Genomic DNA, 22,811 nt, shown 5'->3' with positions numbered 1-22,811 from the left:
TGACAATAATGACCCATGCTCAGCAAATACTGGTATTAGCTACATTCATGGAACCTCGGGATCTCTGGTAAGTAGCTAAATTTCACATGCATGGACATCGGAAATTCTCGCTTGAGCAAGGGCAGCCGTACTGCAGCGTTTTCCTTATCAGCTGTCAACTATCGGCATCGCTGCTTGATATCACGAGACAGTTTTTGGGCTCCGACAGAGCGAAATGTAAACATAGATATTTTATTTATGATATTTAGACCTGCTAAAATGGCCGCACTGGCAACTCAATAAATATAATGTAAAGTAAATTGTTTGATCCTTTTGAAGAAAAAGAAGTTGGTTTTGATTGATGCAAAAAAATTGTGGTTGGTATGAATTGAAACTGATTTTATGCTTGCGTTTTTCTATTTTTTCGCATAGTCTCACTTGAAACTAAAGCAGATCATTTATGAATCCATCTTAAAGACCACCGCCAGATCTGTCGACAGTAACAATACGATCATCTGGATACTTCTTCATGGCAGGTCTGTAAAAGAACCATCTAGCAGCATAAAAGCCACCCATCATTCCACCCATAATGCTGCCCACGGCAACGGGAGCCTTGGCTCTCCAGGTCAATCTAGTAACAGCAGCGGTAGACATTTTCAAATGCGAAGTGTATTAATCAAGTGTTTTTGTTGTGTGTTGGTTTGTTTGTGTAATAATGTTCTGTTACTTTCAAAAGCCAGAAACAAGTAGTTAATATTGGATAGTTAACAAACTTGAAGAGGAAACTAATGTCCTTATATAGTTTTTAAAAATGTGTACTTTATCGGCTCTGTTAGATAATGTATCAGAGTTGTGGCGATCACTATATATGCACCTATCCCATTTAGGTTGTATCATTAATGTTCCTGGCGTGAATTTTTCCGCTCTGTGCAGTGACGTAATAAGGTTAGGTTCGTTCAAATACCTGAAACGAGAAATCGGATGGATTATCCTACTGACCGAGGAATAATATCAACAAATGATGAAGTTAAGTGACACCAACCTTAGCATCCAGAAAGTAGGAGCTAAATAACAACGCGACTATAACTGATGATTTTCACTGCTATTACGAAGAAGCGAACGTACAGATGCTGACAGACCTGGTTCCATGGAATTCTACCCATCTTATCAGAAGTGCGTATTACATCATATTACGATATTACGGGTGCCGTACAGTCTTCGCGCTTTTACCGATAATTTCCAACTACGTCACTACATATCAGTAAGATCCTATCGGTGACATCTTATCTGTAGCATCCTATCGAAAAAACCTCATCAGCTGCATATACTCGTGTTGGCGGATAAGGACGGGCGTTAGGTACAACGGTAACTATGCGGTAACCAGGGGCCGTAACTAGGATGGACGATAATTTTTGTTCTCGTTAAGCTTCTTTCTCCTTGCCCAATGATCACCAAGCGCCCTTACCCGAATATGAAAAGCATGCCACCTGCCTATTCTGGCCTGTCAAACTTTAAACCTCGGAAAAACTATCATCGAAGAGGCTTGTTGACCGGACAACCCTTTTCTTGTCTTGTGCTTCGACCATTTCAGGCTGTTTTGTCGAACTCGGTAAAACAGGATACAACCGCACGAACGCCATGATAAACGGAGCTCGATTAGAGACGACTAACCAAAAACATAAGAGCCCGCTATTTAAAGCAAATGGAGACAGTGGCAAGGCAAGGTAATAATAAAACAACAATAAATTAAGGTCTAATATACCAGTCGAGAGCTATACAACATGCCATCAATGAAGTGTAAATAAATATTTCTCAATTGAGACCGCGAATGTCGATACGCCGCGTAATGACGTCGTGAAAAATCCCATAACTGATGCGCATGCAAGGTTTGGTGCTGAAACACCGGCCCTATCAGCCAATCTACCTGGCGAAAAAGTAATCAATCCCTTTCTACCGAGATGTTCTAATTTGTGCTATCTCTAACCATGATTTCATATGTCACAAATGGAGGTTCATTTGTTGGACCTCGGACTAGCTTGACGAAACGGAAACCGTACCGTTTGTAGATAGCGGTGCTGTGTGATGTAGCTGATTCCAGATAGCATTTTTGTCCTGCTTTATCAGCCTGCGCACTTGGTGTTAGTTCGTAAGAGCTTCCACAGCAAGAGCTATTAGATGTGGCAGAGAGCCAAGGATGCTAGAGGCATGTCCACACACTCTTACTTACCATTTCAGTCACATATTCTACTAATTTCCTAGAATACCCCTTTCCACGAGCTTCTGCAGATGTGGCTATATATGTCAGGTACCACGTTTTAAGATCATCATCTCCAAGAGTTTCTCTTTTGGTTTTCGTCAGAAATGGTAGAAAGCCTCGAAAGTATCGATACCTACCATTGCTTCCAAGTTTGTATACCATTCTCCACATACCACTCATAAAGATTGTAGACCAATGCTCGAGGTTTCCACCAGGAGGCATCCATAATGCTATTCCTTGGAAATCACCTACTTCAAGCGCAATTCCATGAATGATATGAGCATACACTATGTACTCCAGTAGTTCTTGGTTTAGTCGATTACATTGTTCAGCAGAACATCCGTCTCCAACTGCTAGATAGCCACTGATAAACTCGTCTCCAAACGAAGTTGCCAATACTCTCGCTGCCTTCTTATAATCTGCAGGTTTGATCTTATGAACACCGCCGGGGCTCATTTCGGGCTGCACAATGCTTATCCATAAGTTACACGCGGTCCTTGTTGACCTCAATCCTCATCTGTTTCAATACTTTTTTCCAAAAAATTCCTGGTTTGAAAAATGCGATCTTAGATAAATACCCCTGAGAAGATCTCAAGATAAGATAAGATAAGATAGATAACTGGTGTATGCAATAGTTTGGACCAGTTCAATCCTGATTATTAGCAAATGTCAGAAGCGGTCAAAAATATATAGCCAAGAAATCTGTTTCTTATTTACAACCAAATCGACCGTTGATATTCAAATAATTTTTTAGACTCAATGAAACTATTTTTCTTCGGAAGAATATGTGCGTTTAGCCGCCGGTGGCTCCCCATTTAAGTTATACAGGAAGATGGGACATACTCCTCTCCTGTATATGGTGCAGCGCTTATTCGGCATGAAGATCGCATCTACTTGAGCTATGATTTTTGGACTCATATCCCATCGTCTATCTTCACGTTGGCAAGGGATTTTTTGCTACTTTGATTTTTCAAGATGCTCAAAACCCCTTCTATAAACCGTAATTGCACAGTAATCTTACCATATAATTTCGGTTTCTATCTTCCGTCCAAATTTTTTTTTATACGTAGTGTCTATTTGAGCTATATACATGCAAATTCAAGAACACTGTGGATTGTGACAGAGCTCTCTATGAAGAAAAATCTAAAATTATTGTATATTTCTTGCCGTTTCCACGTCATCCGCGAGGTTGTTCAAATACTTTGAAACTCAAGTACATTTAAACGAACTCCGTGGAGTGCGCAATGGTATCTTTACAGATCCTAGTCAGCTGCATCCAAGCTTAAATGTCGATAACACATCGGAGCAGGCCCCTACCTTTATTGTCCTTATAGTCGTAACCAAACCGCTCTAGATAAAGGGCAGCCATTGCATAAGTGCTCAATTCTGTCCACTTCGGAGATTCGAAATCATCTGATAACTGACGAATGTATGGGATGTATGTCTCGGTGAAGTTTTCATAATCTGCGAGGTCCATGTCTTGATAAGATTCCTCGTGGTCGGGCCATGGCAATTCCCCATTTATCATCTGTGCTGCAATATACATTATAAGAATTTCATCTTCGCTGCCTTGGTCGACTATTTCGTTTACATTTTCGGTATTAAATGGAAGCATCAAAATCGTCAGAAGTTCAGGATTCCTGGATGATATGGTATCGAGGTCTATCACTTTGGAAGTAGAAGCAGCGATAATAGCTTTCACTTCTTGCCCGAGAAGAGCTAGGCTATCTCTATAAATCTTGATCTGACCATCCCTGTAATATTTAGCAAATTTTTGTCGGATATTCTCAATAGGCTTATCAATGTTTGCAAAATTGTCCAACTTATCATTCAATGCTCTTATTAACTCCTGCCTGCCAGCTAATTGGGCTAATGTGGTTTGGTGTCCAACTCCTCGTTGCAGTGACACTATGGCCACAAAAACGCTTTTAAGTTGTTCAGGTACTCCATCCCTGGTGAGATGGAATACGCCATCTTCAGGAAGCTCTTTCAACCCGGCGTTGGAGACGAATTCAATAATTTTGGCCGGTAGCCTTAAAGATACAATGTCAAAAAGGTTATCTTCAATGGTAAATCCATACCCAATAAATAGCTCTTCATTTCCCTTCGCTCCATAGTTATTGTATACTTCACCTCCCTGTTCAATTGCTTGTCCTGCAATCAAGTTAAAGCCCGTTCCTCCTGTACAATCCCAGTGAATTGGGGTCAATGGCTTGTGGTTTAATGAGTCTATTATTGGCACTAAGATAGATGTCATTTTATTAGCACTTGGGTCCACAATATGTGCTGGAAAAGAGCGAGAGAGAAATATAAGGTTGGTCCAAGTATACAACTCAAAGGTGTATGAGGGACTCTCTGGATATTTAGCGGTAATATTCTGCACTGCTTGTTCAAATTGAGCTTTCCACACTTGTCTTTTCAGATCTAACTCAGAAGATATATTTGTCCCTTGAATCCATAGCAAGTCTTCCTGATTGAAATAAAAAGGAGATATTATTTCATCCTCTTTGGGCAAAACGGAAATGTAGGGATACCATTCGCTTTGAGAGCCAAGTAGAACCTGGTACATGAATGCAAATTTGACATAAACTTGTTCATCATCAATCTCACCGTATTCGATATCAGCGAACGTACTCTTTGCAAGTTCCGGTCCTATGATGAACTTCCTGGGGCATTCAATCAGCTTCTCGTCCGAGGCGATGCTTTTTGAAGCAATGACTGTAGTTCCTTCATTTTCTTTGATAGTGAACTGAAGCTTTTTGCTAACAAAAAATTGCTTCTCGCCAGCCCAGTCTATCAGTTTTTCTAGCTGTTCTGATTCTAATGGCATATTAGGAAGACCAAAATTGGCGTATACTGAACTTCAGTCTGTTCATTCATTCAGTATCTGCGTGAGCATGAGTGAATGCAGGGTCCAGAGTCACCCAACCCTGAAAAAAATTCCCGAAATCGATAGCGCCGTATCTTCACAAATCGTTGCCAGAGTTAAACGTGCTTCTACTAACTTAATTATATACAGAAATTCATATTAACTACCAAGCTCTATAATGACCCTAGAGCTACCGGACCAAATAAACGGATTCATTCCGATTCCGCTTCTGGTGAGAGAAAGCACCAGTGATACTGAGCCTGTATATCATATTCTATACGCCAAGAAGCATCAAACTCATAAGACTGGATCCACTGATAATACCACTGATAGAACCATATTCATTACAAACCTTCCCGTGGATGCGTCACATTCATCAATAAAGTCACTGTGTCATTTTCTAGGGAACACTATTTTAGAAAGCTTTATTCCAGAGAAGAACTACAATAGAGGACTGGTAGTACTCGTAGATAAGGCGTCGTGCTCGAGATTTCTCACCAAAGCAAAACAACAGAACCCCGTGCCATGGTCACCTCAGGAACCAACTGGCTCAGAAGCATACTATCTGAAAAACCGCATTAAATATCCCGACGAAGGAGAGCTCCAACATGAGGTAGACACATACATGGAAGAGTTTGCCCAGGCAGAGGAGACCAAACGGCAACAAGTCGTTGATAAGCTTAACTTGGTCGATGAAGACGGATTCACAATGGTGGTTGGAAGTAAGCGCAAGTCGCTTGCTGGAATTGCCACGGCCCAGAAAGCCACCGAGCAGTTCGTGGCCGAACAGTCTGCCAAGAAAAAGCGCAAGAAGGAAAAGGCCGACTTCTACCGATTCCAAATCCGAGAACAGAAGAAGACCGAGATGAATGATCTCCTACGCCGATTCCAGCAGGATAAGCTCAAGGTCAAAGAACTCAAAGAGCGCAAGCGCTTCAAGCCATACTAATTTATTTTTTGCATCTCTTTCTCTTTCTGTGAACTGGTGGTCCTGCCTCCGGCGGCTGGGGCTCTGCCCCAGACCCTGTGGCTCCTGCTTCGCAGGAGATCCCTTGGAGAATTCATTCCTAGATGGATTGAACATTACAACAGCCGAGCTCTGACTGTAAGATAGATAGATAGGTTATTATCATTTTTGGATCACGTGACTTATGAAAGAACTTCAGAATCCTCCTTAGATTTCTCAATTTTTAAAATCCTAAACTAAACAATTTTAGCCCTGTTTAGAAGTAGATATGTGACGACAACTGAAAGCGGGTAGTGCCCCAAGTCTGTCGGAAGAGGGTTCTCTGATAGCCCATAGATCGGTTGTAACCGGAGCACGACAATATCCGAAGCTGATTGGCCCGTTCTGTTCGCATAGGAGCACAATATGCAGTTAAATGAGAATGTGGAGAGGTCCGTAAGTCGGAGCCGGGGGTGCTCATATAAAGAAAGCGATTGGGACTGGTGGGAGTGATTTTTTCCCTTGCCTGCCTGTTAGTTCTAACCCACATCCCAGTCGTTTGCACTCGACAATTGGCTGAGCTGAAAATCAAAACAAAAGAAAACCCGAAAAATACAATGAGACGCTTTGTTACTTCCACCACCGCGCCTATTCTTTCCCGTGGTGTTTACGCTAGAAACTTTTCATCATCTGCTGCTACAATGGCCAAACGTATTGAGACTGATGCCTTTGGTGAGATTGAGGTCGACAGCTCTCGTTACTGGGGTGCTCAAACTCAGAGATCTCTTCAAAACTTCGAGATTGGTGGTGACCGTGAAAAATTGCCCGAGCCTTTGATTAGAGCTTTTGGTGTTCTTAAAAAGGCTGCTGCTGAGGTTAACTTGACCTACGGTCTTAAACCCGAGGTCGGTGAAGCTATCAAGCAGGCTGCTCAAGAGGTCATTGACGGTAAACTCACTGACCACTTCCCTCTGGTTGTGTTCCAAACTGGTTCTGGTACTCAAAGTAACATGAACTCTAACGAAGTCATTTCCAACCGTGCTATTGAAATTTTGGGTGGTGAATTGGGTTCTAAGAAGCCCGTCCACCCCAATGACCATGTTAACATGTCTCAATCTTCTAACGACACTTTCCCCACTGTCATGCACATTGCTGCAGTCTTGGAAATTAGCAACAAGTTGATTCCTTCTCTTGAACAGCTTCACAAGGCTGTTGATGACAAGGCTAAAGAATTCGATCACATTATCAAGATTGGTCGTACCCATCTTCAAGATGCTACCCCTCTGACTTTGGGCCAAGAGTTCTCTGGTTATGCTTACCAGATCAAGAATGGCATTGACCGTATCAAGGATACCTTGCCTCGTCTTAGATTCTTGGCTCAAGGTGGTACTGCTGTCGGTACTGGTCTTAACACCAAGAAGGGTTTTGATGCCGCTATTGCTGCTGCTGTTTCCAAGATTACTGGTGAAGAGTTCAAGACTGCTCCCAACAAGTTCGAGGCCCTGGCTGCTCACGATGCTATTGTCGAGGCCTCTGGTGCTTTGAACACTGTCGCTGCTTCTCTTTTCAAGATTGCCCAAGATATCAGATACCTTGGTTCCGGTCCTCGTTGTGGTTACGGTGAGCTTAACTTGCCTGAGAACGAGCCTGGTTCTTCTATCATGCCTGGTAAGGTCAACCCCACTCAGAACGAGGCTCTCACCATGGTCTGTACTCAAGTGTTTGGTAACCACTCTGCCATCACCTTCGCTGGTGCATCTGGTCAATTCGAGCTCAACGTTTTCAAGCCTGTTATGATCAGCAACCTTTTGAGCTCTATCCGTCTTCTTGCTGATGGTGCTCGTTCTTTCCGTATCCACTGCGTTGAAGGTATCGTTGCCAATGAGAAGAGAATTGGTCAGCTCATGCGTGAATCTCTCATGTTGGTCACTGCTCTCAATCCTAAGATTGGTTACGACTCGGCCTCAAAGGTCGCCAAGAACGCCCACAAGAAGGGCATCACCCTTAAGGAGTCTGCTCTTGAGCTCGGTGTTTTGACCTCTGAGGAGTTCGACGAGTGGGTCCGCCCTGAGAAGATGATTGGTCCTTCCGATGCTTAGTTACTCCAAATTATAAATAATAAAATAATGTACATGTGTCTTATAAGTTTTTTCATCGCTGAAGGAAGTAGATGCTGGGACTATGCCCCAGATCTCTCTCGTGGCTTTCAAGTGTGATCTGCTAGAAGATGAATGAATTGAAAAACGAATAATATATATATAGATATATATTGAATTATTTTAAGGCGAGTGCGACAGCAGTACGAGCAGGCAGATAGAGCTGGATAAAGTTCTTTCTGTTGTTCCAAGGGAAATCAGTCGTGACACACTCGGTTGCTTGATGGTCAATGCGACCAAATCCTCCAAATTCAGTATCATCTGTATCAAGAATTATTCGGTAACTACCAGGGACATCTACACCAATTCGATAGTCTGTATAGGACTGGGTTGCGTGGAAGTTGAAGACGAACAGAACACCAGCTCTTTCAAAAGCAATCACCTTGTCATTCTCATTCTTGAGCGAAATGTAAGCTTGTGGAGCAGAGAGCCATTTGTAGGTCGTCTCGGTATTCTGCATGGCAGCGTCCCATCCATTCAAGAACTTATATTTTAGCAAATCGTCATCAACAAGACCCCATTGACGACGGCAGTAATGAAACGAGCTTCCATTGCCTTCACGAGGGAAGTCGAGCCATTCTGGGTGTCCAAACTCATTACCCTCAAAATTGAGGTATCCTTCTCCTCCTAAAGCATGGGTGATGAATCGGATCATCTTGTGTAAAGCGATACCTCTATCAACAATGGCAGATTGTTCTGAAAGTACTGACATATGTGTATACATTTCCTTGTCCATAAGCCAGAACGCTAGAGTCTTATCTCCAACAAGAGCTTGATCATGAGACTCTGCGTATGCAATAGTTAGCTCTCCATGTCTTCGGTTGGTCAATGTAAAGCAGATATTGCCTATATCCCAATCCTCGTCCCTCTTTTCTTTTAGAAGCTTGATCCACATGTCAGGAACTGCCATGGCCAGTCTGTAGTCAAAACCAACTCCACCAATAGTCGTAGGCAAGCAGAGTGTAGGCATACCAGAGACGTCCTCAGCAATGGTGATGATGTTTGGATTTAGCTCTTTTAACATTGTGTTGGCAAGAATCAAATAGTTAATGCCTTCCTCATCAACAGCAGGTCCAAAATATTCGTGGTATCCACCCGAGAATCCAGTGCCAATACCGTGATGTGTGTACAAAACACTAGTAACACCGTCGAAACGGAATCCATCAAACTGATACTCCTCAATATAATAACGCAAGTTGGATAGTAAGAATCTTAGTACTTCATGCTTTCCATAATTGAACAAACGAGATCCCCACAGACTGTGTTCTCCCTTGGCGCCAGAATGGAAATATTGGTACTCAGTACCATCAAAGTCGTTAATGCCATCCAAAACATTCTTGGATGCATGAGAATGCACAACGTCCAATAGAACAGTGATTCCAAGGCCATGGGCAGTGTCAATAAGCTCTTTCAACTCTTCAGGAGTACCATATCTGGATGAGGCAGCAAAGAAAGATGTCACTTGATAACCAAACGAGGCATAATAGGCATGTTCCATGATGGCCATTAATTGAATAGTGTTATAACCCAGTTTGTGAATACGGGGCAGGATATTAGCTGTGAACTCCTTATAAGTACCGACACGTCCCTCAGGACTCGAAATACCAACATGAGCCTCATATACCTTAATACCTTCGGGTTTGGACTTTGGAGGAGAATTCTTCCAGATATATGGTGTAGGTGGATTCCAAAAGATACCGTCATAGACAGGAGATACGGATATTTCCTGAGTGACTCGAGAAATCCAAGCCGGAATACGATCAATTGTGTTGCCACCAGGTAAATGCATTAAGATTTTGACCTTTGAGTTATGAGGAATAGCATAAGAACCGTCGGAATTAGGAGGAAGAATGATTTCCCAAACACCGTAAGGGTTAGCTTGCTTCATTGGGTGAGATTGTCTATCCCAATTGTTGAAATCACCAAACAAGAATGCCTTGGTGGCATTGGGGGCCCATTCACGATAGGTGATGGTATGTGATTCTCGATCAACATTGAAACCATAATACTTGTACCCTTCAGAGAACTTGACAAGACCGTTCTCATGAGCGTTCAACTGTTTTATCCATTGTTGAGCAACAGAGTATCTACGAGCAAGGTCATCGGCATGAGGTTCTAACCAAGGGTCTATATCAAGAATTGGCTTAGGATTGAATACACCGGCAGCAGCCGCTGCCTCAGTTGATGATGGCCCAGACATCCTCAACAAAAGTAAAACAAGTTTTAAGGAATGGATGCAACGGAACAATCAATTGGCTACCAAAATTGTAACGTTTCAGTAATCTGCTAATTCAAAGAACTGAATTTGAGAAATGCTCAAAGCTAAACAGAAAAAGTCTCCGAATAAGTACACTTCAACAGAATTTGGTAGTTAGCAAACAAGTCAATAAACAGCAGGATATCATCTGATATATATGCGCATATACCCCTCTCTAGGCCCCTCGCTTTCCAGCCATTCCTATTCCACACATGCATGCACGTCGATAAACCTAAACTTAACTTTATCTCTAGCCCGCCATGCACGTCCTGCCACTGGTGTCCTGGTGGGGGAGGTGAGGTGGGTTGGATCGACAGTAAAAACGCTTCGCACCTCAACAACCAACCGTGTCCGGATAAATTCCCACATGAGGTGTGAGGGGTAATCTACTCCGGGTCGTCTGCTTGAGGCAGCTGAGGTATATCCAGACACTGTACTGGCTGGAGCGAAGCAAAAGGAGATACATCGACAGATGGTTTTTGTGGTTTCCTCTGCAAATTAGATAAGGATCACTGATCACTGATCAATTACTCCACAGCTTTGGTCAGGGCAATTTTTCTTCCTGGATTGTCACTCCCAAGTTGCTGAAAGTTTTATATTAATTGATGCTATTGAAACTAAATCAGACGGATACTGCTACTGCTGCTGCTGCCTGTACTGAGAGCTGATGCCATTGTGGATGCAGGGATGAGCTCGATCACCCAATTTGGTGGGCAGATGTACACTTTGAAGTTTGTCTTATCGAGCGGGAGATACAGGAAGGATCACAGGGTCAATGCTGTTGCGGCTGCTTGTATCTCGTGTGTCGCCTTCTCCGTCAAGACACAGGCCAAAGTACAAACTAACCACTGCTATGGCCAATAGAAGAATGGTTTTGAACGATGCGAGAGGAGCAATGAGGTTTGGGACTCTGCCCCAACTACCGAAGATAGGCTCCCCTTCTGAAATACTAGTCACTACTAGCCACTACTAGCCACTATTCACAGGAAACTCCTTGGACTGCAGGGTCCAGTAAACTCTGACCCTTGATAAATAATATTTCCTATTTTGGAATATCAAGTCACATTTGTACTCGCTAAACATTTGATGTAAGGGTTTTGGAAATATTTCACTCAATATTTAGAATCATGGATGTTAGGGTAAAGGTGCGAAAAAACGCTGGACGAGCGAGAGGTGCATGCATAGACAGACGAAGAGTTTTGTGCAGTTGCTCGTCTCTTCTTTTTTTCTTCACTTAACTTTCGACAATCAGTTCAACAAAGTAAAAAAAAAGTTCAAGTCGACTCCAAAAAAAATGTCTGTCGCTCGTCCTCAAGTTTCTGTCTACTCCACCTCTGGTGAGGTTTCGACTTCTAACGTCGTTCTTCCCGCTGTCTTCCAGACCCCTATTCGTCCCGACATCGTCCACTCTGTCTTCACTGGTGTTGCCAAGAACAAGCGTCAAGCTTACGCTGTTGCCTCCAACGCTGGTGAGCAAACCTCTGCTGAGTCTTGGGGTACTGGTCGTGCTGTTGCCCGTATTCCCCGTGTTGGTGGATCCGGTACTCACCGTTCTGGTCAAGCTGCTTTCGGTAACATGTGTCGTGGTGGTCGTATGTTCGCTCCTACCAAGACCTGGAGAAAGTGGCACGTCAAGATCAACCACAACCAAAAGCGTTACGCTACTGCCTCTGCCATCGCTGCCAGTTCCGTTGCTCCTTTAGTTTTGGCTCGTGGTCACCGTGTTGAGACCATTGCTGAGGTTCCTCTTGTTGTCTCCAACGAGGTTGAGTCTGTCAAGAAGACCAAGGAGGCTGTTGCCGTTATCAAGGCTATTGGTGCTCACCGTGATGTTGTCAAGGTTGTCAAGTCCAAGAAGACCCGTGCTGGTAAGGGTAAGCTCAGAGGTCGTCGTCACACCCAAAGACGTGGTCCTCTTGTCGTCTACGGTGAGGACAACGGTCTTGTTAAGGCTTTCCGCAACATTCCTGGTGTTGAGACTTCTAACGTCCGTGCCTTGAACTTGCTTCAACTTGCTCCTGGTTCCCACCTTGGTCGTTTCATCATCTGGACTGAGTCTGCTTTCTCTCTCCTTGATGAGATCTGGGGTTCTGAGGCCAATGCTTCTGCCAAGTCTGGATTTACTCTTCCCCACAACATCCTCTCCAACGCTGATATTACCCGTATCATCAACTCTTCCGATATCCAATCTGTTGTCAGAGCTGCTGGTGACAAGCACCAAAAGCGTGCCAACGCTCTTAAGAAGAACCCTCTCAAGAACAAGCAAGTTCTTCTTAGATTGAACCCATATGCTAAGGCTTTCTCTGCTCAAAACCTCGGTTCCGCCAAGGTTGAGAAGACTACTGCCTCCAAGCCTTCTGCTGCTTTCAAGGAGCTCCTCAAGGAGAACTAAGAATGTCGCTTCGGGATTAAATAAAAAATAAAATGGCATGGTTTGAATTTATTTAAATCCTCCTCTTTTTTGATCTGGGTGACCTGTTGCCTCTGGCAGCTTGGTTTCTCCCCCCAGTCCCAGGTCAAACCGGACGGGGACCCTATATGAATATATTAACTGAGTTTTCCCCTGGTCGGATAACTTAAACTCCTGCTAGTAGACTCAGAAGAGACCCCGCTTCAGCGTGTAGACTGTGAACATAAACATGGCAGCATTTGCAAATAAACTTCGTAAAGAGGCAGTCTGTCTGACTGAACCCAGTTATGAAAGTTGGTGCCCCCAAAATATCCCCAAATGATCACCAAACGAAATGCCCCCAATTTAGCTGACCTCGAGGCTAACCCCACATGCAACCCCCAAACCGATCTGCGGATGAACTGCTTTTTCAAGGTACGATGCTGCCGGTTAAATTCGTGGGGGTATGGAGTCGTATATATACTGATTAATTTCCCCTGTTTTTGTCGTAAAGTTTCACAGACAATCACAAACGTAAAAATGTCATATCCTCAAAATAACCGTACTTGGAAGATTCTCAATGATGCCCAGAAGGGAGGCTACTGTATCGCTGCTTTCAATTGGTAAGTAGTCAAGTAGTCACTGCTCTTATGCCATCAAATTATAGCAAACCTGGAGTGATCCAGTTTCTAACTTATTCAGTTACAATGCCGACGGTATTCTAGCTTCTATCAAGGCCGCTGAGGAAGCCAATGCACCTGCTATTGTGGAGATTTTCCCGTGGTCTATTCATTTCCAAGGTCCCGACTTTGTGAAGTTTGCTGCTGATGCTCTTCACCATGCCAAAGTTCCAATGGCTTTGCACTTAGATCACTGCACTGAGAGAGAGGATGTTTTCCTTGCTCTTGAATTACCTTTCGACTCGATCATGGTTGATGCATCCAGTGAGGACCCTGAGGAGAATGCCAAGTTCGTAGCTAGCATTGTTGAGAAGGCCAAGGAGCGCAACATTTCCATTGAAGCCGAGATGGGCCGTATCCAAGGTGGTGAAGATGGTCTTCCTACCGTAGATCTCGAAGCTCTCTATACTGAACCTGAGTTCGCTGCTGATTTCATTAGCAAAACTGGAGTTCATTTCTTGGCTCCTTCATTTGGTAACATCCACGGTATCTATCCTCCAGGTGGTCCAGCCAAGTACTGGCAGCTTGATCGACTCGACAAGATTCACAAGGAAAACCCATCAGTTCCTTTGGTCCTCCACGGTGTTCCTCACGACTTTGACGACGAGCTTATGAAGAAGGCTATTTCCTTGGGTATCCGTAAGGTTAATTTCAACAGAAACTTACACGACCCTTATCTCGAGTTCTTGTCCCAAAACATTGGCAAGCTTGAAATGACTGCCTTGCAAAAGGGTAGTTTAGCTGCCTTTGCTGCTGAGGCCAAGAGATGCATTGAACTACTTGGAGGTGCTAACAAGGCATAAATCCTTGAAAAGAAAATCTATAGAAATACGTAATTAAAATGGATGCTATGACTTATGAAATTTGGAATGCTACTTTGCTAAGACACTAGCTCCAATGCAGGGTCTATTTAGCTGCAGCAGGTACAGCCTCGCAGGAGAAGATATATTGTAACCTGCAGTACATGTTGTATCTTCACTACTATAATTTTTATTTATTTTACATTCGTTTGCAGGTTGGTTGACTCTCTTGCGGATGATACCAATTAATATAGTCGGAGGCAGGGGCCTGGTATTTGACTTGGATCATGTGAAAGTACTAAGAGAAAAATATCATGTTTGCGGAACGCTGATAGGAATTTTACCGCAGATACCTCAGCAAAATGTCTTCATGGGCTTACCTTTGGAACTTATGCCTGAAGATATCGAACTTCTGGTGTTCGACTTAAAAGTAGCATATTTGGTAGATGATAGCGAAGCACACAAACAAGCGGTTTCCAAGTTTACCAAAGAAGATGCTAAAGAAGTGCGAGCTGAAAGACATCGACAGGAGCAAGAGCAGTTTGAACGTCATAAAGATGTCATGTGGGAGAGAAGAGTAGCTGCTTTAGAGATAAAACGACGAAAGGAACAAGAGAAGGAGAAAAAAAGATTGGAAAAATTGAAAAGTGAAAAGCGCGATGGAACTGAACAAGATCAAGTCGTAGCAAACGGAGACCAGGCTGGGCCGGTTGAACCAGCTCCCCCAAGAATTCCAGAGACAGAGACGACCAAGGCTTCTCATCAAGAGCCAGCCACTGATTCTAGGGATAATCTTACATCTGCCAATACTGAAAAGCAGGGAAAAGTGACAGTTACAACTACCATAAAAACGGAGGGTAATATAGAGACTGAGAGAGAAGTTAAAGTAGAAATTATAGAGAAGACGGAGAGAATTGAGAGTGAAGAAGAGAAGAATTCTGCTGACGAAGAGGTCATAAGCCTTGAAAAACAGCGCTGGCTCGAGAAAACCTTCCCTGAATCACAACAAATAACTGGTGGAACGGTCACTATACCCAGTGTTACCACCCCAACGAACTCTTCATTAAAGACATATAAGCCATTGGCTGTTCAAGAAAGTTTTTTTGTTCCCAGGCCCTCCAAAGCTTCCTACAACATATACAAAGAGCTTCATAAAAAAGGATTTTTCCTCACACCGGGTCTGCGGTTTGGCGGTCAATTTGTAGCATATCCTGGTGATCCGCTGAGATTTCATTCTCACCATATTGCCATTGGGTTTAACTGGGATCAGGAGTTTGCTGTCTTGGACATAGTTGGTGGAGGAAGGCTAGGAACGGCAGTGAAAAAGTGCTGGGTAGTTGGGGCTGAAGACTCGGGCTGTGATGTCAAGGAAGAAGACAAATACAGGATATTCAGCGTCGAATGGGCTGGTTTTGGCTAGATTTCTTATTGTATATACGCCTATAATGTACTATGATATGACATAATGATAACCACAAATACACGAACATATTGAACAAGGCGCTGAGGCAGAGCCTCGACTGCCGAAGTCTGAAACGGTCGTAAAACTCCGCCGTGGAAATTGTTCTGGGTGGCCCCTATATTTTAAAAATGTATCCTCCAAGTAGAAATTGAAAAAAAAATGGACGAATCCGGAATTGAACCGGAGACCTCTCGCATGCTAAGCGAGCGCCATAACCAACTAGACTATACGCCCAAGTTCGCGATTTTCGGATTTTTGCATCTATCTCAATTGATAGGGTCCCTTTAACACAATATTCATAGAACAATTTCTTTAACGGGATATGAGTAGGTAATAGTGCAAAAATCTACCGAATACCATAATATTGTGAATAGGAACTTGCAGAAAAAAATATCTCAGATAAAAAAAAAGTTCAGCACCTTCTGTTCACGCCTGGTCTCCCACGGCATTACTGATCAAGGCTCTCAGAGGCTTAAATATGATTGATCGGACGGGAAATCTTGTTTTACTCTGGATATGGCCGAACTTGTTAGCGACTTTTAAATGTAGATCTAGAGCTGACGCCTGAAAATGACTACAAAATTATACTGTCGTCTATTTGTTTATTTCACATAGGTTTCTCTAGTATCTTAAAATATTATAAGACATTCAATCGTTTCATTGCTCCGAATCTCGGATCTCGGCTGTAAATAGTACAGGCTTGTCGCTTTCTATGGTGATAGAGTCCGATATGAGGTGATTACTGGTAGAAACTTGACTTCCAAAACTAGTTTTCCAGTCAGAAACGTCCCACCTCAGGCCCTGAGTGGTTATACTCGTTTCACCACAAACGGGAATAATACCACATGTTTCTCCAATCAAGTCTGTGGGTGTAATAATAGTACTTTTACCTTCATCCAGTAGGAATGAAATGCTTTCTGTAGAGATTAGATAAATCAGTTGACCTTGTTCCTTAGAGAGGAATAGCTGGTGTATGGAATGGAATTGTTGATCAACTCTCCCACCCATTCCTCCTAACGCCAATATGCTATACGAGCTGGAGCTGTGATCCTTGATGCTTTTGTTTGCCTTCATGAAATCAGTAGAATATTGATCTGGATTATGGATAATCTTTGTTCCCAAACTCTCATAATAGTCACGCACATCGTCCCTTAGCGAGTCGAAATCACCGGTAATTATTTGTGGTATCTTCATAGATTGTTAGAACGCTCCGATATGCCATGTTTCAATTCTGAGGAAATGTGGTCTCATTGTCAGGTTAGACCTCTATTATATACTCACATGCTGTTTTCTAGTAATGTCGTCGGTGAAGTAGTCATACAGCCGATTGGCACCGCCATCCGCACATACTCGCAAAGACGCTGGTCATGTTAGCAATCCCAAGATCCCGTATGGGATCCCGTACCCAATCAATGTTTCGAATATGACCACTTACCGAAATTCCATGCTTTATTGAATAAATTGCTATTTTGAATTTTCTGGTTTAAAATGATTAAAGCATATGGTGGCTTGCCATCTGATCTATCAGTTATCGGCGCCGTGTTCTGCAGAAAAGCAGCCGGCTCGAAGTAGCTATCATACATTCTAGTATCTGGGGATCAGGAAAGGTTTCTTTGTACAATAATACAAGCTGATATCAGCCAATTGCTACACAATCGGTGTGATATGTTGAAACCGACAAATATAAATTATTAAGGAAAGGAAGCAACAAACGCATATTATGAACTCTATTTTCTTGGTATATATTTTGTACATCTCGAAACTGTCACGTGAGCGCAAGTTGGGGACCAGTACAAGATTAAAAGAGAAGCCAATTTTGTTACAGGCAAATTTTTGAAACAGGACCCAGGCCCTGTATATTTCGTACCAAACTTTCAAACTTCATATGTAAAATGGCTGGATGCCCTTAGTGGAAAACTGTCACTGTTATGATGGAGCCCATCGACTACAGTCCGCGGGATTCCGGATTTTCTGATCGGGGTTAGGTCGACGTTTATTGTACATATTTTTCAAAGATGCTCGAGAAATATTACAAATACGGAAGATTGATTTATACAGTACTGACAAACCCAGTGACAACAACATCCATCTTGCCAGAAGCACAGATATAAGAGGTCATTATAGTTTTGATAATAATGCTCAGAAACACAATACCAAGAAGTCTGAGCTTTGCAAGCCGACAATACTTTTATACTACTGGTCGTAGAGCATTTGCCTCTGCACGTGCCACCCAAGCTAGAACTGCTTCACCAGCTGTTTTTGCTGCTGCTTTTGCCACTCCATTTATTGGATATTTGGCTTATACCAATGTTGCCCATGCCGACGACAAGGAAGAAGAAGTGAAAGAAAGCACACCTGCTGAAGAAGAGCCCTCGTTTCTCAAGAATGAAGTCATAGATCTCAAAGATGTCAAGACCAACACCACACTTTTGAATGCCTCGGAGGTTGTTGCCGATGCCACTGAGGTAGTCACCTCTGCTGCTACTGAAGCCGCTGAGATCACTGAAGAAGAGGCTGCTGCTAACCAAGGAGCATTCAACCCCGAAACTGGTGAAATCAACTGGGACTGTCCTTGTCTTGGAGGCATGGCCAACGGTCCATGTGGAGAAGAGTTCAAGGCTGCCTTCAGCTGTTTTGTTTATTCCGAGGCTGACCCCAAGGGAATTGATTGTGTGGAGAAGTTCCAAGGTATGCAAGACTGTTTCCGCAGATATCCTGAAGTTTACAGTGAAGAGTTGAGAGAGGACGCTCCTCTTGACTCTGTAGAGGGAGATTCTGCTCCTTCCACCGAGGGTGAAACTGCTTCCACCGAAGCTGCAACTCCATCGTCCAACTCGATCTCGGAGTCTATCGACTCTGAAAAACCTGCCGCTTCCGCTTAGAGAGAGCTCAAGACAGGCTGTACAACAAACTGTTATTCATTTATTCCATGGCAACTGTATCACAACACATGTATATAGCAACAACTCATTGCATTGCCATACTGTATATATACAATAAACCAATCTGTTTTAAACGAGGGCTTGTGTCGTATGGCTTGCTATCCGCTCGAATATGCTTTGCAAGCAAAGTGGTGATCGTATCGAGTTGGAATATCATATAACATTCTGGCCACGCGAAGGGTCAATTTCCGCTTCTTGAGTCATTGGTAATCATAGAAAGCTAGTTAAATCATCAACATCAATTGGCTCATACTCTTCTGAGGATTTACGCCGAATCCAGATGACGTCTTCGTCAAAGTAGCACCAAGGGCCAGTCTTGCCTGAAGGATCGTGGCTGACTCGGTAGAGACGGTGTCCTAGTGTTGGATGTGACTTTTTCTGCGGTACGAGGAAGACATCATGTTCTAAACAGTATTCTTCTACCACATCACGGAATGTGCTCTTCGGCTTGTAATCGGAGCTAGATGTCACGTCATCATAGACTGGCTTATAGTACTCCGGTCGGGGCGCTGGGGATGCTGCTTTCGTGGGATGCTCAAGCTTGTATCGTTCCTTGGGGTTCAAATCAAGGGCATCATTTATGAGATCTAGACCCTTGCGGAATCCTTCTTCTACAGCTATCGTATCTCGTATGGATTGCGGGAACCACATGCTCCATGCTTGGTACCAGGATGATATATCCTCTAATTTTGCATTAGGCTCGACGAGCCAACTGTGTAAGACGTTTAACCATTTAGGAAAAAATTCTTTCTCAAGAATTGAGCTTGTGATGCTTGGACTAAGGACCCTGCCCCACTTCTTCACGACAGCCTCCAGAGGAGTTAACACCTGCTCAGCAGGGTTGATTTCAAGTTCTTGAGACAGGTATCGCCGCAAACCTGGAACTAGGGTCAATTGCAACAGATCATCCATTTCCTGTTCTCCAATAAGTTGCCTCCATGACGTTAACTCTTCGAAAGGCACAGCACGTCTCGGTTTGCTGAGCCACTCTTTTATTAAAAATGCAAATTTTGCTTTCATCAATCCGATAATTTCTAGCATGACGGCTTCGTAAGAGCCTCCCAAGTAAGGCAGCCAAGGAAAAATCCATATATGAGGTTCCGAATGGTCATCATGTTTAGATTCAGATAAAGGCTGCCATCTGTCAATCGCATCCTTTAGCCTTGGAAATACAACACCACGAAGAACGACCATTTTCACAAACTCCGGCAACACTGCCTCCCATTCTTCAAGAAGAAGAATTGCAGGTCCAGGATGTGTCACATCCCATTCGTGGGACAGGACGGACTCTATTTTGGGATACCAGACATTATACAGCAAGCTTTCAAAATGTGTTCCCCTACGCTTCCGAGCAGGTACTTGCTCATTATTAGACGAGCCGTTTCTCTCAGAGACAGGTAAAAGAAAATTGGCGGCTGATAAGCTAGTGGATTCCTCACTGTTCTTATCCAACCTCTCAATGGAAAGTAATAGATTCCATCGCAAAAAATAATCTCGAAATGCTGACGGCTCATCAAGCGGTTTCCATTCGTCAACAAATTCTGTAAAATGTGGCTTTATTACGGCAACTGCAAACTGATCTAACTGTAATGAGTCCAGTTGACTTATAAATTCGAACTGCAATTTATCAAGAAGACTTGCCAGTTTCTCATCTATTAGGGAACTGTTATCCATTGATTTGACAAGGTGGAATTTATTAATTTCGTCCACCACTTCAATGGCTGACCTCAAATCAGCTATGTCGTCTATCAGCTTTTCAAGCTTCGCCCTGACTTGAACAAGTTCGTACTTTGCATACTCTCTTGTGGATTTCATTGTGGCCCATGCTCGATAATATTTCCTCAATTGAGTCATAGCCTGCTCTTGAAGTCCAAAAATGCTCGATTTAACTTCATTGTTAGAGTCAGTGCGATATTCTTTTGTCATTGAGATCAGAGTTTCATATGCGGTGGGCACTCGTAGACCTTCACTCTCGAGTCTTGTGATCATTTCATATATATCCTTTGTCGCTATACCCTTTTTAAACTGACTTCCTTCTGAACCCTTCGCAGTTCTTCTCTCTATATCAGCCTTCTCGGCATCCACTTTTTTAGATTGCTTCGTCTTTTCGTCAATACCACCCAGACCAAGCTTTGTAGGCCGCAATTTTTGCTGGACTGGTTCTACAATTCCTTTACCGTCTGCACCCAAACCTTTACCAGGCACATAACCCATTTTACCTAGAAGTTTGGCTCCAATTCCATAAGAAGATATATAATGTGAACCCTTTTTAGACGTGAGATCAATCTTTGAATTTCGTTTCGCTGACGAACCAAATGATGCCAACGCAGGTTTTCCTTGTGCTTGGTCTTCACTTTCGTTATCACTTGACATCTCTTCATTATTTCCACTACTCTGAGTCTGACCCATTGCTTGGGCGAAAAAGTTATTCATGCTGCCGAATCCTCTTATTTCTTGTAACCCATCCTCGTGCTCTGAGCTTTCGCTCTCGACCCGATCTTCACGTCCTGACCGGCTTTCTTCACCTTTTTTAGCAGAACTGTTATACTGCTTTTCACCAGATCCTTTAGCAAATTGGTTCTCGCTCCGACTCTCGATATGATTCATAGTTTCAGGCTCTAATGTTGCCCCAGAAGTAAAGCTCATTGGTTTGAAGCGGCTGCGTTTCGCACCAAGGTCCTCGTCCTCTTCATCACTTCCGCTGTCGAATCTGTTCCTCTTATTTCTTGACCTCCTAGATGAGCTGCCCAGCCCATTATATTCATCCTCAGAAGAATTATACTCACTGGAGGAAGACATTTATCTATACAACTAAAACTGCACAGGTGCTTTCTCGCTCTTCACGCTTTGGTAATGTCAACAACAATCACGTGATACGTATCAGTAGTGAACTTCAGCTTGGATGTCGAAGCATATCACACGATTGACAAGAAAGAGTCGACGAGTCTTGTAAATAATAATCAGCAAAAGTACAATGTCATCACAAGACAAGGATAAAGACAAGGACAAGTACCGGTATAAGGGCGAGATCCAACAGATGATGTTTGTCTCAGGGGAGACGAATGACCCACCCGTCGAGACAACTTCTGTCATAGAAGACATTGTGCGATCACAAGTAGTCGAGATTGTAAGTTGAGATTATTTTGAGGCTCTTCATCTAGGGTTCACGCGCATGATTTTGTCAATTTTGAACATGTTGTTTGTAGTTTCGTCATGAAAATAGGAATTATAGAGTCTAGGTATGAGTAATCTCGTTATCCACTAACACAGTAGCTTCTTCAAGGAACGGCCCAGGCGAGGAGACGTGGCGCTAGATCTATAGCAGTGGAAGATTTAATTTTTTTGATTCGTCATGACAAGGCCAAAGTCAACAGACTAAGTACCTATCTATCTTGGAAAGATGTGCGAAAAAATGCCAAAGACCAAGAAGGAGGTGGGGTCGAAGGTGCCGATTTGCTGGATGATGCTGGAGTAATGAATAGCGAAGCTTCTAAAAAGTTGTATAAAAAGTCTAAAATTAGACTGCCCTGGGAGCTGGCGTTTATGTTTGCAGAGCAACCACTCGATGAAAATGATGATGAAAATGAAGACGAAGAAGAGATGGAAGCCAATGTTGCAACGCTACAGAGACTAAAAACAGCAGATGATAGAACTAGGGACATGACGAAAGAAGAGTATGTTCATTGGAGTGAATGTCGCCAGGCTTCATTTACGTTTAGAAAAGGAAAACGTTTTCGGGAATGGGCAGGTATATCACAATTGACTGATTCACGGCCTCATGACGATATCATTGATATATTGGGATTTTTGACGTTTGAAATTGTGGCCAACTTGACGGAAGAGGCGTTAAAAATAAAAGATTTAGAAGACGAACTTGAACTACGAAGTGGTAAAAACTCTAAGAAACGTAAGAGAGATCACCATTTGTTTGATGGGCCTGACGAGCAGCAGAGGCCCATCATGGCCAGGCATATCCAAGAAGCATATCGCAGGCTCCAGGCCAAGCAACCGAAGGCTACCGCCTTGCGAGGGTTTTCAGGGGGATTGGTAACGATACGGACCAGGATTATTTAG

The 22,811-nt window shown here is 43.2% G+C and overlaps 12 protein-coding genes and 1 non-coding gene across 13 annotated transcripts; 7 read left to right on the top strand and 6 right to left on the bottom strand.

Moving 5' to 3' along the window:
- Nucleotides 1–2,176: 2,176 nt before the first annotated feature.
- AWJ20_2862 (N-acetyltransferase (predicted)) lies at nucleotides 2,177–2,692 on the bottom strand (the record flags this gene model as incomplete). Its single annotated transcript, XM_018879835.1, has 1 exon — nucleotides 2,177–2,692. One exon carries the CDS (start codon nucleotides 2,690–2,692, stop codon nucleotides 2,177–2,179), a length of 516 nt encoding a protein of 171 aa, XP_018737713.1.
- An 826-nt stretch (nucleotides 2,693–3,518) lies between these two features.
- Nucleotides 3,519–5,066, bottom strand: RKM1 (Rkm1p; the record flags this gene model as incomplete). Its single annotated transcript, XM_018879834.1, has 1 exon — nucleotides 3,519–5,066. One exon carries the CDS (start codon nucleotides 5,064–5,066, stop codon nucleotides 3,519–3,521), a length of 1,548 nt encoding a protein of 515 aa, XP_018737712.1.
- Nucleotides 5,067–5,283: 217 nt separating this feature from the next.
- RRP7 (Rrp7p) lies at nucleotides 5,284–6,054 on the top strand (the record flags this gene model as incomplete). The annotated part of the gene is made up of 1 exon (XM_018879833.1): nucleotides 5,284–6,054. The coding sequence occupies one exon, from the start codon at nucleotides 5,284–5,286 to the stop codon at nucleotides 6,052–6,054; it is 771 nt and encodes a 256-aa protein (XP_018737711.1).
- Nucleotides 6,055–6,668: 614 nt separating this feature from the next.
- On the top strand, nucleotides 6,669–8,150 carry FUM1 (fumarase FUM1; the record flags this gene model as incomplete). The annotated part of the gene is made up of 1 exon (XM_018879832.1): nucleotides 6,669–8,150. The coding sequence occupies one exon, from the start codon at nucleotides 6,669–6,671 to the stop codon at nucleotides 8,148–8,150; it is 1,482 nt and encodes a 493-aa protein (XP_018737710.1).
- Nucleotides 8,151–8,325: 175 nt separating this feature from the next.
- GLC3 (1,4-alpha-glucan branching enzyme) lies at nucleotides 8,326–10,407 on the bottom strand (the record flags this gene model as incomplete). The annotated part of the gene is made up of 1 exon (XM_018879831.1): nucleotides 8,326–10,407. The coding sequence occupies one exon, from the start codon at nucleotides 10,405–10,407 to the stop codon at nucleotides 8,326–8,328; it is 2,082 nt and encodes a 693-aa protein (XP_018737709.1).
- A 1,351-nt stretch (nucleotides 10,408–11,758) lies between these two features.
- RPL4A (ribosomal 60S subunit protein L4A) lies at nucleotides 11,759–12,856 on the top strand (the record flags this gene model as incomplete). Its single annotated transcript, XM_018879830.1, has 1 exon — nucleotides 11,759–12,856. The coding sequence occupies one exon, from the start codon at nucleotides 11,759–11,761 to the stop codon at nucleotides 12,854–12,856; it is 1,098 nt and encodes a 365-aa protein (XP_018737708.1).
- Nucleotides 12,857–13,706: 850 nt separating this feature from the next.
- Nucleotides 13,707–14,336, top strand: AWJ20_2856 (uncharacterized protein; the record flags this gene model as incomplete). The annotated part of the gene is made up of 1 exon (XM_018879829.1): nucleotides 13,707–14,336. The coding sequence occupies one exon, from the start codon at nucleotides 13,707–13,709 to the stop codon at nucleotides 14,334–14,336; it is 630 nt and encodes a 209-aa protein (XP_018737707.1).
- A 232-nt stretch (nucleotides 14,337–14,568) lies between these two features.
- Nucleotides 14,569–15,753, top strand: SEN34 (tRNA splicing endonuclease subunit SEN34; the record flags this gene model as incomplete). Its single annotated transcript, XM_018879828.1, has 1 exon — nucleotides 14,569–15,753. The coding sequence occupies one exon, from the start codon at nucleotides 14,569–14,571 to the stop codon at nucleotides 15,751–15,753; it is 1,185 nt and encodes a 394-aa protein (XP_018737706.1).
- Nucleotides 15,754–15,955: 202 nt separating this feature from the next.
- On the bottom strand, nucleotides 15,956–16,029 carry AWJ20_2854 (the record flags this gene model as incomplete). The annotated part of the gene is made up of 1 exon: nucleotides 15,956–16,029. It is a non-coding gene; the product is annotated as a tRNA-Ala (tRNA).
- Nucleotides 16,030–16,452: 423 nt separating this feature from the next.
- THI80 (thiamine diphosphokinase) lies at nucleotides 16,453–16,989 on the bottom strand (the record flags this gene model as incomplete). Its single annotated transcript, XM_018879827.1, has 1 exon — nucleotides 16,453–16,989. One exon carries the CDS (start codon nucleotides 16,987–16,989, stop codon nucleotides 16,453–16,455), a length of 537 nt encoding a protein of 178 aa, XP_018737705.1.
- Nucleotides 16,990–17,930: 941 nt separating this feature from the next.
- MIA40 (Mia40p) lies at nucleotides 17,931–18,677 on the top strand (the record flags this gene model as incomplete). Its single annotated transcript, XM_018879826.1, has 1 exon — nucleotides 17,931–18,677. One exon carries the CDS (start codon nucleotides 17,931–17,933, stop codon nucleotides 18,675–18,677), a length of 747 nt encoding a protein of 248 aa, XP_018737704.1.
- A 270-nt stretch (nucleotides 18,678–18,947) lies between these two features.
- AWJ20_2851 (RNA-binding splicing factor) lies at nucleotides 18,948–21,536 on the bottom strand (the record flags this gene model as incomplete). The annotated part of the gene is made up of 1 exon (XM_018879825.1): nucleotides 18,948–21,536. One exon carries the CDS (start codon nucleotides 21,534–21,536, stop codon nucleotides 18,948–18,950), a length of 2,589 nt encoding a protein of 862 aa, XP_018737703.1.
- Nucleotides 21,537–22,211: 675 nt separating this feature from the next.
- SPT3 (transcriptional regulator SPT3) lies at nucleotides 22,212–22,811 on the top strand (the record flags this gene model as incomplete). The annotated part of the gene is made up of 1 exon (XM_018879824.1): nucleotides 22,212–22,811. One exon carries the CDS (start codon nucleotides 22,212–22,214, stop codon nucleotides 22,809–22,811), a length of 600 nt encoding a protein of 199 aa, XP_018737702.1.

This window comes from Sugiyamaella lignohabitans, chromosome B (genome assembly GCF_001640025.1).
Source record: "Sugiyamaella lignohabitans strain CBS 10342 chromosome B, complete sequence".
Classification (NCBI taxonomy): domain Eukaryota; kingdom Fungi; phylum Ascomycota; class Dipodascomycetes; order Dipodascales; family Trichomonascaceae; genus Sugiyamaella; species Sugiyamaella lignohabitans.
This window is presented reverse-complemented; position numbering and strand designations above follow the sequence as displayed.